We start from the raw sequence: 13209 nt of genomic DNA, 5'->3' as shown, positions 1-13209 counted from the left end.
TGTACCAGATATAGACGGATCACAGAGCTTGCTTCTCCACAGCAGCTGTGTTTGTCATAGGACCCGGCAATCTCTGCCAGCTCTGGCTGGATTAGTGTAAAGAGGATCTTGTACACACCATGCTGAACAGTACTATACAGCTTAGCACTGGGTTGCCGTGCCTGAGCCTGGTCAGCCCTTGCTCACAAACACAGCGGGGGAGGGAGAGAGACGCCTGCCTGCCCCTCCCCCATACAGCCAATAGCCCAGCGATACTGCACGCACCTGGGACATGGGAGACCCAGGTTCATATCCCCATTCTTCCCAATTTGGAGAAGGCACTTGAATCCAGGTGTCAAACAAGAGTGCTCTGACAAGCAGGCTATTGGGAATACATGGGGGGGGCGGTGGATCTCTCCTGCTGAAGCTGTTCTCCTTTGAATGAAATAGCCATTGGGCCAGAGAGAAACAGTCCCTTGGTCAGGACACTCACCCGGGATGTGGGAAAGGTAAGTTTGAGTGCCTATGGCAAATCAGGCAGAGCTGGGATTTGAAGGTCTGTCACCCACAGCCCAGATGAGTGCGCTAACTACTGGGTACACCAGGGATCCATATGTACACCCCCAGCTGCCTTCTGTGCAGGGCACTGGCCTGTAGGTGTTCTCAGAGCACACCAGCGGGCTCAGCTCTGGCTGCGAGATAGATGGGGGAACACCTAGTTTTTTTTTGAGACTCCTGCTTTGGGGCTTCAGCTGGTGCTAGGGCTCCGAGCAGCTCATAATCCGTGGGGCAGCATCAGGACTTAGGTGGCTTTGCACACATTTATCAGTGAAAACTCGGTGGCTTGGGACTTAGGGGCCTGCAGTGTTAGGCAGTGGCTGAGCAGTGGTTTGGTGAATGGCAGAGGTTCCTGAATGGTTGACGTAGGCACCTAAAGAGGCAGTTAGATGCATAAGTCCCTTTGTGAATCTGGCCCTTAGGAGCCCCAGTCTCACTGAAAGTCCTTGGGACTTGAGCTCCTAAGTAATTTAGGTACTTCTCAAAGTTTCACCACAGGTCCTGGGTAGTGTTCTCTAGTGCAGCCATTCCTCCCATGCTGACAGCTCTTGCAGCTGTCGTGCCAAGAAGGTACCAAGGAATGGAAGGGACAGACAGCATTACCTGGTTGCTCATTTCCTTTAAGGACTCATAGTACTTAGACCACCAATCCAGTTCTTCCAACTCTGGCTTTTCCTCCTCAAAGTCATCCTCTTTCTTTATGAGTTTATTGATAGGAATTTTCTTCAGAGGAGCCTAAGAACACACAGCAAAGGGCTGAGATCCAGGAAATAGCCAAGCATGGGTATCTGTGAGCCATATGTAGTGGACTGTATTAATGGCCTCATATTAGAGAAGCTTTCTCCCACACCACCCCCAGAGCTCAGTTTCACAAAGGCCACAACAACCACATGGCTTCCCATGGCTCAGTTTTTGTGCATTTCTACCAGAGCAGCATTATTCACACCAGAAAGGCAATCCAGGGACAATCAAGGATAGCTATGCCAGAGGTCATAGCTCTCTCAGCGAGTGCAGGACAAGAGCAAACAGCGACTAGGCAGGAACCATGCAGAAGAGATTCCACTAACCCAGGTACACCTGTTTACATGAGAACCCTCCATGTGCTGCACAGTCTGACCATGGATGAAAGCTAACTCCCCAGGGATGCCAGAGGATTAGACCTTTCTAGGACAGACCCTTTCTGGATGTACCATTCATTCCCAAGTGCACTGTTTCATATTAATATTTGATCAACAAAACCATCTCTTCAGACTCCAGCTAAGGCTGCTTTGTGACAGTGAAGCTTTTGCTGATCACATCATCTACAAACACAAGCACTAAGTGACAAGGAGATGGCTAGCTAAAGAAGGCTTGGGCCTGGCCTGCTCTGTCCTCAGTGCTGTGCAGATGAGATTCAGTCCTAACTCCCTTGCTGGGGATACTTCTGACATAGAGTCAGGAAGGCCTAGCCAATGCCCTGACAGCAGCCCCTCAGCTGACCACAGCAGCAAATACAGCCCCTTATTGTTAACAAGTATAAAGACATGCACATTGGGTCACAACACTCTGACCCAAAGCATCCACTATCTGCTCTTCAGTGATCTATTTATTTTATAATACAAGTACTCAGTGAGACCTTGTCGGAGAGAGAAAGTCAAGACCATGGAGATGATGGATGTTAGAAGACAGGGTAGGAAAATGGAAGATGCTCACAACAAGAAAGAGCAGAAAGGAGGTGCATCTGGAGCCATTTAACCTAGGAACCCTCCAGCAGGGACAAGAAGAACTGCAGGTCAAGAGCAGGCCAGGGTGGCCAGGAGTCTAACCAGTGAGAAAGCAACAAAGCATTAAGGGGAACTTCCAGAAAGAAGAGGAGGAGATTATGCTGACATTTACTGCAGAGCAAGATCATCTGCAGAGATCCTAGAAATCTATTTGCCGTGGAAAACCACGGAATTTGCATTTTTACAAAGAATATTTAGTTTTTACATATTGTGAAAAAATAAAAACATATGAACTATTAACTCAATTTTACTGAAAGTACCAGTGTCACTTATTCCAGTGCTGCCCAGCCTTATTACACAGGAGGTCACATAAACCTACACACAACCTGATGTAGGCCAAACAGAATCTAAATATTTTAATAAGATTTCATCTGACAGCCCAAGCTCCGCCACCCACGGCTGACAGTGAGAGCTTTATTTTTTGTGCATTTAAAAACCTCCCCAATTTTCTGAATATATAGAATACAGACATAGAAGTAGTTGGTATACGTAACAAATGCAAATTACAATTCTGTAACTTTTTTTTTATTATAACGATTGATGGCACTGACAGGCTTTGAACTTGCTTTAAATTGTAGATATATCAATAAAACATTGCGTTCAACTGATAACTATATATATATATATATATATATATATATATATATATATATATATATATATATATATATATATATATATAGTGGCTAGGGAAACTAAAGTTCAGAGTTCCATTTTAATCATGGAAAAACATGTTTTTTATGGGTTTTTTATCAGAGAATTCTGGGTTTTTCATCATGGAAAACTAGGATCCCAGGTCATCTATCATTTGGCTAAAGAGAACAAGTGGGTGTGACCCTGACAGCATCCCAGTGCCAAAGAGGAAGGGCTCTCTGGTTTCTGGGAGTGAGTTTCAGCTGACCATTATTGCATGGTGCATGTATGGAGGACAAATGCAAAATTAGAGACATACTGGAAATCATGTTATCAAAGGGTGTCTGTCAGGCAGGGATGAAGTCACTCCACCCTAGACCAAAGTATGTGGTTTCTCCAGTTTAAAGGTATTTCCAAGATACATGAAGAGACAATGGGAATGTGTAAACAAAACCGTCAAGCTGACAAGCAGCTCAGCATCATAGCAGAGGGAGGGGATTGCAGAAACAGATCAATCTGCATTTTAGAAATCACCAGCAAGGGAAGAAACCAGCACAGAACTTCCTTCATCACTTGATTCTATGTCGCCTTCCTCACAGTTTGAATATTTGCTGTGGGGATGACCTTCAGCAGAATCCATTTCAGAGGTTCGCTGGGCTATAAAAAAAGAGGGGCAAAGAATCCCAAGAGCCAAGGAATGAGCACTCTTCCTTTGTGGAGATTCTGAGCCGACAGCTGGTCAGCCATCTTGCTGGGAGGTAGATTGGTTTGGAAACTACCATGTGGCTTGTTCTTAGCCTCTAGAAAACGTTTTTCACTTTTACTTGCTTGTGACCATTTCTAGCCCTATCCTTTATACTTGAACTCACTTAAAATCCTATCTCCTTTTGTTAATAGCCTTGCTTTACTTTTAATCGAAACCAACCCAGTGCTGTGTTTGAATTTAAGTGATAATTAACTCCAGGTAAAGTGGGTTTTTCCTCTCTTTAGAGGAGCAAACAACCCTTATTATTTCTCTGAATGGTCCAAAAAGGGCTGGACATTGCAGAGGAGGAGGTTACTTACCTATAACTGGAGGTTCTTCAAGTGATGGTTCCTATTTGTATTCCACTGTGGGTTACACATATGCACCATTGTTATAGTAGTGTCCATTGGTCCGTGCATGTGCCCTGGCTTGCCTCATGCTTCCAATCAAGGTGATAAAGGGTGGGGCGGACCAACCACCTCTTCAGTTCCTTCTCTACCACAAATCAAAAGATCCAACGCACAGGGGAAGGAGAGCAGGTAGTGGAGTACAGATAGGGACCACACATCTCAAAGAATCTCCAGTTACAAGTGAGTATGCTCCTCTTCTTCTCGAGTGATGGTCCCTATTGTATTCCATAGTGGGTGACTGACAAGCAGTACCTCAGTAGGAGGTGAGTGTGAGGATGAGGACAGCAGGGTTCAACGGAGAACCACCATCCCAAAGGAGGCATCAGCAGCCAAGTGCTGTACTATGGCCTTATACCTTGCAAACAGGGGGATGGAACTCCACATAGCAGCTTTACAGATGTTTAGGAGGGGTATGGCCTGGAGAGCCATGATGGTCATTGCTTGTGCTCTCTTGGAGTGAGCTTGTACCGTTGTAGGGGAGGGAGGTTTGAGAACCGATAGCAGAGTGGAATGCATCTGGATATTCATTTAGAAATTCTCTGGGTGGAGATGGCATGTACTTTAGCCCTCTCTGCTATCGTAATAAACAGTTTAGGGGGACTTCCTGATTGGTCTTATTCTCTGCAGGCTGCACTTGATATTATTCTGACTGTCTGAGAAGTGAAAAGTTCTCTGGTTGGGGTTCCTCATTGTGTGAAAATGTCATGTAGCACACTGTCGTGGAGCTCCTACTCGTGATCCATCATGAACTGAGGGAGTCTGTGAGCACGTTCTGTTTCCCAGGAACATAGGATGCAGATAGGGTGATCTGATTGATGATGCACCAGTGCCAGAGGTTGACTGCTTCTGTGCACAGGGAGTCAGATTTTGCTCTCCCTTGCTTGTTGATGTAGAATACAGTCTTGTGTTGTCTGACATTATCAGAACATGGTGAGAGCGGATGAGTCGAAGAAAGAATTTGCATGCCTTTCTTATTTCCCTCAGAGGTCATGTTTTTTAGACCTTTAATCATTAATTTGTTGCTCTTCTCTGGACTTTCTCCAATTTGTCCACATCTTTCCTGAAATATGGTGCCCAGAACTGAACACAATACTCCAGTTAAGGCCTAATCAGTGCAGAGTGGAGCAGAAGAATGACTTCTTGTGTCTTGCTTACAACACTCCTGCTAATACATCCCAGAATGATGTTTGCTTATTTTTGCTACAGTATTAGACTGTTGACTCATATTTAGCTTGTGATCCACTATGAACCCCAGATGCCGTTCCAAAATACTCCTTCCTAAGCAGTCATTTCCCATTTTGTATGTGTGCAACTGATTGTTCCTTCCTAAGAAGAGTACTTTCCATTTGTCCTTGTTGAATTTCCTCCTCTTCAGATCATTTCTTCAGTTTGTCCAGATCATTTTGAATTTTAATCCTATCCTCCAAAGCACTTGAAACCCCTCCTAGTTTGGTATTGTCTGCAAATTTTATACGTGTACTCCCTATGCCATTATCTAAATCATCGATGAAGATATTGAACAGAATCAGATCCAGAACTGATCCCTGTGGGACCCCACTGGTTATGCCCTTCCAATTTGACTGTGAACCACTGATAACTACTCTCTGAGAAAGGTTTTCCAACCAGTTATGCATCCACTTTGTAGAAGCTTAATCTAAGTTGTATTTCCCTAGTTTGTTTATGAGAAGGTCATGCGAGACATTATCAAAAGCCTTACTAAATTCAAGATATTCCATATCTACTGCTGACCTTGTTATCCACAAGGCTTGTTACTCTGTCAAAGAAAACTATCAGAGTGGTTTGACATGATTTGTTCTTGACAAATCCATGCTGACTGTCACGTATCACCTTATCATCTTCTAGATGTTTGCAAACTGATTGCTTAATTATTTGCTCCATTATCTTTCCAAGTTCTGAAGTTAAGCGGACTGGTCTGTACTTCCCTGGGTTGTCCTTATTTCTCTTTTTATAGACTGGCACTATATTTGCCCTTTTTCAGTCCTCCACTGTCTCTCCTGTCTTCCATGACTTTTCGAAGATAATCACTAATGGCTCAGATATTGAGTATTCTAGAATGTGATATTTACATGAGATAGTTACAGAGGCAAAGTGCTCGCCCTTCTCGGGTACAGTAGGGAAGGACTGACAGATACTGCACCGAGAAGCAATGTGAGCTTCTCCCAGGCAGTAAAGGCACGGTTGATATTTGTCTCTGACCAAGCAGGATCACGGGCAGGAGGCACAGACTTTGAACCCTGGAGTTCTGGGCATAGTTCAGTACCTGCCGGGATATGGGGGGGACAGGGGGAACCCCTTAATCTATTCTAAAAATACTACAGCTACTAAAAACTATTAAAACTGCTAAGAACTAGTAATCTATAAGTTATCTAAGAATTAATAAAACTTTTTACAACTGTTTATTTAGAATGACACCAGAGATGAGAACACTGGAGGTTCCAACCCAGCCCATGCGGTGGTGAGAATGAATTGAAGAGGTAGTCAGTTCATCCTGCCCTTTATCACCTCAGTTGGAAGCACAAGGTAAGCCAGGCGCATGCACAGACTGACAGACAGTACTTTCAAATTCTCCAGCTCTGGGTACATGGTGCACATGAATAACCCACAGGGAAATATAATAGGGACCATCACTCAGAAAAGAACACGTGGTTTGGGGAAAATTCAGGACTAGGAGGAGTAGGGGTCATCTTGCCAGGTATAACCATGGATGGTGGAGGCCAGAGCATGGCTGTGGGATAACAAGCAGGCTGCTGGAGTCAGAGCTGCTGGTCCAGGATGATCTGTCACACAGACACTCTGGGTGTGCTTGTATGCTGGCTGGGAGCCTCCAGACAAGGGAGTGCATTTCAAAGCACCCAAGGTTACAGGGCAGGCAGAACACAACCCCTCACTGGTCTGGATTGCAACCCAGAACATGACAGTGAGAAAGCCTCTTTTTGCCCTTCCTGCTTCTGCACAGAGGCCCAGGACAATCTAGCCCATTTGAAGTTACTTACATCTTTAACTAGATATGGTCCACAGCTGTGCAATCCTGATTGAGATTGGAGTTCAGATTGCAAACCCTGAATTTACAGGGGTTTAGATCAGAGCTTTGGTTTGGCATCTCTAGTCTGACATGTAACAACATGGTGTAGATTTTCTTCTATACCGAAATTGTATTTTGTAAGAATTTTTGGTGTGATGGAAAATGAAATACATGATTCAGTGAAAATCACATAATGTTTTCAAATCAAACACTCCATGGGGAGTATTTGGCCTGCAAAATGAAACAGAATTCAGCTAGGGGAATCTGTGACTCGCCTGATTCAGGCTGGTCATGTGAGGGAGTTTACAGCTTCCACAGACTGCATCTTCCTGAGCCAGTTCTTGAAACACCCCCAGGAGAGTCTGTGTTCTAGCAGCCTTTTGGGGAGGTTCAGGAACTCTGCTGGAGTCTGACTCGTGTTCAGATGAACACAAATCTGTAACAAATCATTCTGAAATGTTGAACCCCAGCTTGTCTGCAGTGACTCTCGTCCAGGGCAACTCAATGACTAGCTCGGCAGTTTCTAGGCTAGGCCATTAATGAGTTGACACATACAGTTTTATAAAAACTTGAAGAATTTTTCAGAAAGTAAAATTAAACTAATTTTTTCCAAGTTGTATGTCCCAGAAACCCCTCATGTGATTAACCTCAACATCGCCTCCCAAAGTATTCTCTGTCTACAGGCCAGACTAATGCCATTTCAGGCAGAAAGGAGGAAATTAGAGGGACGGGCAGTCAGTCAAAATCAGGCTTATACTGGAAAGTGAATTATGCTGCCATATCATCTGCTAAGCATCACTGAAACAAGGAGAGCGACTGTCACTTCAGAACTGTTAATATTCCTGGGTACAACCTAGGGATAGGAGCCAAGTCAAAGACAGAAAGAGAATTTCAGGCAAGCAGCATTGCCATTCAAACAGGCACGTGAATGTCACAGCTGCACTCACCTTCACCAGATTCAGGGGGTTTGCTTTGCTGCCCAGTTCGCTAGCAGTCACACCAATGCTGATCACAGTCTGGGAGATGTTGGGTCGAGCGGAGGCTTTCCGTGCTGAGCGAGAAAAATGGAGACTACATATTCCAACAGGAAGAATATCTTTCATTCATTGTCTAATCCTCCAAGGTCTCATTATTAATGGCCGTTCAGCAATGTCACAGCCATACCTCTCAAGTGCACCTCACTGCGAGAGACCCGTTCATGTCATCCCCAAGTTACCTACATGCCCTCCACGCACTTTTAGTGCTGAAATTTTACATCAGACAGGTGGCTGCATGGAGCTGCAGGAGTTATTCACCCAGCAGGTGGGGTCCTGCTGCCTCTTACATTCTCTGGGCATGCCTCACATTGCGCCCCACATTTGGGCCTTGGTAATGAGAGGTTTGGTCCAGAAACCCTTGGAGAATATCTGCCAGCAAAGGTCTGCGCGGGGTCTGAATGCTCACCCTAGCATCGCCTGACTTTCACACTGTTGTTTGCATAATGACCCAGTAAACAAATCTTCCTTCCATCCGAGAATTTCTACCCTGCATGACCCTGCCCCATGCACTGGCGTTACCACCCACCACACCATGTTACACCCTGCCCCTGTGTGCCACCATTACCACCCACCACACTGTGTTACACCCTGCCCCTGTGTGCCAGCATTACCACCCACTGCTCTAGTCACATCTCTGCTGCACTGCCCCAGGCCAGGGAGAGAGAACAGAGACATGCCGAAAACGCTGCACTTCTGCAGCATGCTGGGACACTACCCCCAGCAGCACTGGGTAGTGAAAAGCTCTGTACCACCCTGCCCTGGGAGGGAGCTGCCACAGCACCATTCAAACCAGGAAACTCACCTTTGGGCAGGTTTTCTGGCTCCTCCTCCAGCTCCTCCAGCTCTCGGGGAGAGAATTTCATGATATGGGACACCACATGGGTCCCCACCAGCACGGTGCGCCCAAAAGCTCGCTGCTCCACCACAAAGATGCTGAGGGGTGGGTGCAGGTACACCTGCTCTGGAAGCTCCTGCAAAAGAGTCTCTCCCATGTCACCAGGGCTGCAGGGGAGGGTCTTGCAGGCAAGCTCAGAGCATGGGCCCTGCCATGCAGCCTGGCTTACAGCACACCCTTGTATCCAGCTGACAGGGACAGGATGAGCTCCAGCCAGCTGCACCCTCCTGAGCCCGGAGCACAGCAGCCCTGAGGCTCCATGAACAGGTAGCTCCTGACAGTGTCAACGCTGGCACCCAGCAGTTCTGTTCTGAACTAATGTCTGCCAGTGGCTGGCCAGCAGGCAGCACTGATGCTGGCGAATTGATTCATGCCATGGAGAGTCCTTTCCCATCAGCAGCTGGTCTCTACCAGGCCCGAGGTGCCCGGACAGAGAGCCCAGCTGGGGGTGTGCCCAGTCTGCAGGAAGGTGCGCATTTTCCAGAAATACGGGCCTTCTCCCCTCCTCGCTAAGCCCAGGCCCCACGGATAGCAGGGATGGGTAGTCAGTAACGCAGCTTGAGCCTGGCTGTGAGCACTGGCCCTGCTTACCACATTGATGTATTTGACCAGCTCATTGAAGTTGGGGTTCTCTTTGTACGAAACGATCACTTCCGACTCCACTTTCTTCCCGGCACATTCGATGATCACCTGGGGCTGATCTACCTCAAACAAGTTCACGCGCTTCAAGTCTCGCAGGCCCCAGAACAGGATCTGAACAGCAGGAGCCAAGCATGTCAGCTGCTTTCAGCACTCTTCACAAACACCTGCCCCCCCGACTCCCAGCCCCCAAGCCTGCTGCACACCCAGCCCTGCCCAACCACCAAGTCCCCTGCACCTCCCAGTGATAACCACCCCCAAATCACCCACCTAAACCCAGTGCTAATCTCACCATGCCTGTCCCACTTCCAGATGGTCCCTCATCCCCACAGGTAACCAGAATCACCACCAGCTCCTGGCCCTATTGCTAACCCTTCCCACATCCCTGGGACTTGGCTCCCCCCTTTCCAACACAGGAGGAGGGAGCGCTGCCCCCACCACCTAGAGATGCCCGGGAGGAAAACGCTAGAAAGTTCATCAACAGCAAATGAATGTGCCCATTGCACAGGTGGGCAGAGTGAGCAGAGAAGTTTGGTGGCATATGAGCGAGAGCCCAGGTCCCAACACACTGTCTCTGGAAAGGCCACAGCCAGGCTCCTCTGTTCATTTTTATCAGGAGTTAATCAAACAGAATGGGGCATTTTTCCTGTGAGATGCAGGATGTAATGAGGGCTTGTGACTGAATGCACCCCTGTATTCACACCCAACATGCTACTGTATTCATCCTTCTACAGAATACACCTTGGGAGGTCGCACTGAAAACTAATAGCTCACTGGTCAATAATACCATGGTGAAATGCATGTAGCAACATGATCTGTAAAGTTATGAACATAAGCTGAAGTTCTGACTGACGTGTTTACCAGACAAGTCGAGGGAGGGGGTTTAACAAGTTTCTCGAAGACAAAAATCAAGCCCATGCCTCTAGCCAAGTGTCATCAAAGTTGATTGGCAATCACTGGTCAAGTGATGGCCAGTCTTTGGCCACAAAGGGGCCAATCAGATTGATTTGCATTTTAACAAACAACAATATGAAATCTCTTTGTCCATGAGACCCCGTGTCTCCATCCTCACAGCTGGAAGGAACTTTATCAAGTAACCAGCAGGAAAATGCATTTTCAAGGGTGACTGGAGTATGAAAAGCAGGGGGGGGGCAAACACCCCAGGTAGGTTCTCTCTTTCACAAAGGAACCAGCCTTTGGATTTTGGGAGGGTTCTGACTTCAGAATTTGGTCAGGTCTATTGCTGGGAACATGTAGCAAGGGTTTCACCTTGAACCATTTTCTCTTTATGTCTCTTGTAACTGATTCTGATTTTCAGGCCTTATACTAGTACTCACTTAAAATCTCTCTCTTTGTAGTTAAATAAACTTGTTCTATTCTTTAATCAAAACTAATCCAGTGGTGTGGTAAACTAAATTGTTTGGTAACTTCAGTGAAGGTAGCAAACTGTTGTACATTGGACCTCCAGTATCTGAGGGCTGGACAGTGCAGAATATACATTTGGGGAAAAGTCCAGCAGTGGGAGTGTGTTGGGGTCACCCTGCAAGTCATAACCAAGGCTGGTGGAGTGTTAATGGAAGTGTTGTTTGCAGGCTGCAGCTATCTACAGCTGCTAAGGTTGTGACCTGCATGTGGTCTGGCTGTTTGTGAGGGGCCCAGGTTGGGAGCTATAGCAGCACAGCATTGTGAGACCCCTCCCACCTGGCAGGGCAAGTGGTGATAGCCCCTCTCTAGCCTGGACTGCACCCCAGAAAGTGATAGGGCTCTAGCACTTCTCAGCTGGTGGGGAGGTGTCATGCCAGTTCTGGCCTGCAACAGTTCCTGTCCTGAGGAGTCAGCACGGGCATGTTGGAGTCACAGGTGCTGTGAAAATCCTTCCCTTGCCACAAATGAACTGGTCACAGCATGACGACAGGTCAGAGGAACCTCTGCTCAGCGCTACCAGACAGAATGCTACGGCACCTCGATGCGGAATTCTTTGAGGATGGGCCGGATTCCCTCTGGGATGATAAAGCGTCCAGAATAGGGGTCCTCCAGGAAGTCTGGTTCCTTGGGCTCCACGTCCTGAGGCACTGAAGGCTAGACAGATGGAAATGGCCAGGCCATATAGCAGTTAAGGAGCTTGTCTCTCCTACCCCACAACATCCCCCTCACCCACCTAACCACCCATCTCCGGCTTTGTCCTCCTCCTTCACTGCTGCCCATTGATTCTGTGGCTTCTCCCACTGAGGGCAGGGCTCCTCTCTGCATGAGGATGTGGCTAGAGCAGGGAGCCCAGCATCATGCCCCAGTGTTAACCTTCCCGGTTCAGCTAGCAAGAAACAGCTAGAACAAGCTCCATGCACCCAGTGCTTATTTTGTGCCAAGGCTGGCACCTCTGGGCTTGGCAGTTCATAGCCCCAGCACCTCTGGGCTTGCTGCATCACTTATGAAAGTAAAAAAGTTGCTTGAGCCCCGGCACCTAATTGCTTGAGCCCTGGCACCTCTTTCATTTCAAATTAAGCACTGCATGCACTCCTTGCCACACTGCACCAGAGAAGCCAGTTACCTCTAAGTAGCCACTGTAATCCAGTTCAATCAGCTCAAAGGTAGCAATTAATTCCCCTGCTGCTCTGGGTCCTTTGTAAATGTCAAAAAACTGCAAGGCAGGTTTGCAGTATGGTTCATCTACCAGCTTCACCTGTGGAGTAGCAAAGGCCCGGCCAAGGAAATCTGGAGAACCCTACAGACAAGAGGGAGCAAAGGGTCACTGGATACAAAGGGTCGCTGCCGTAGCATTCTCACCACATATCAGGAACCAGTACAATATGCCAGAATGGGCTAAATCCTCGCCAGGTGTAAGTTCCGCAAAGTCACCTGAAAGATCACCTGTCCATCTCAAAGTGCTGCAGGGAACCTAAGGCAGGGCTCACACCACATCTCCCTTCCTGGGCTTTCCATTAACTGAACCATAAAACCTTGGACACTTTGCTGACAAGCCAGCCTCCCTCTGGTCTCACCTTTATAGGTGAGGCCATCAGGAGAGCTCATCTCTTATCTTCTTATCTGGAATGCTAATGCCCCAATTTGAACTGTGAAAAATGTAACCAGATACCACAGAAATGGGCAGCTTAAAAATGGGTGCAATGCAGAACAAGGCAGTGAACACCCATCTCTCACTGAGATGCAGCCTTGTCTTCCTACATTTCAACAGTCATTGCATGCACTGTATCTGCCGGAGTTAGACTTCAAGTTATTGACAGCATGGGCCTCATCTCCTCATTTGTGAATTAGTGGTACATCTAGGGTGGTCTGTAAATAAGAAAACCAATGACACTATAACGTGTGTAACACAATGCATGCAGCTCTGTATATTCTCACATACAACCAATGTTAAAATAAGGTGATTTAAGTTGCAAAGTCCAGCTCTCAAAATTTGGGAAATGACAGAATTGGCCATAATTCAGTCCCTTGTGTATTTGCATTATTCTGTTATTCTGATCACATGCTGTTTTTTTCACATGCCCC

At 47.0% G+C, this 13209-nt stretch overlaps 1 protein-coding gene across 1 annotated transcript in view; it reads right to left on the bottom strand.

Moving 5' to 3' along the window:
- The window catches only part of LOC137152316 (fer-1-like protein 4), a 100861-nt gene that overhangs the window by 40441 nt on the left and 47211 nt on the right, over positions 1–13209 (bottom strand). The window contains exons 26-31 of the mRNA XM_067546867.1: positions 12251–12424; positions 11665–11781; positions 9655–9816; positions 8971–9139; positions 8079–8182; positions 1141–1272 (exon numbers count right to left, since the gene is read on the bottom strand). Coding sequence (XP_067402968.1) covers positions 1141–1272; positions 8079–8182; positions 8971–9139; positions 9655–9816; positions 11665–11781; positions 12251–12424 — 858 coding nt within the window. The remainder of the gene's footprint in view (positions 1–1140; positions 1273–8078; positions 8183–8970; positions 9140–9654; positions 9817–11664; positions 11782–12250; positions 12425–13209) is intronic.

The sequence above is a fragment of the Emydura macquarii genome, unplaced genomic scaffold, assembly GCF_026122565.2.
Source record: "Emydura macquarii macquarii isolate MOO-44397 ecotype Brisbane River unplaced genomic scaffold, CSIRO-AGI_Emac_v2 contig_1170, whole genome shotgun sequence".
Lineage (NCBI taxonomy): Eukaryota > Metazoa > Chordata > Testudines > Chelidae > Emydura > Emydura macquarii.
The sequence above is the reverse complement of the archived record's forward strand: the minus strand, read 5'-3'. Positions and strand labels throughout refer to the sequence as shown.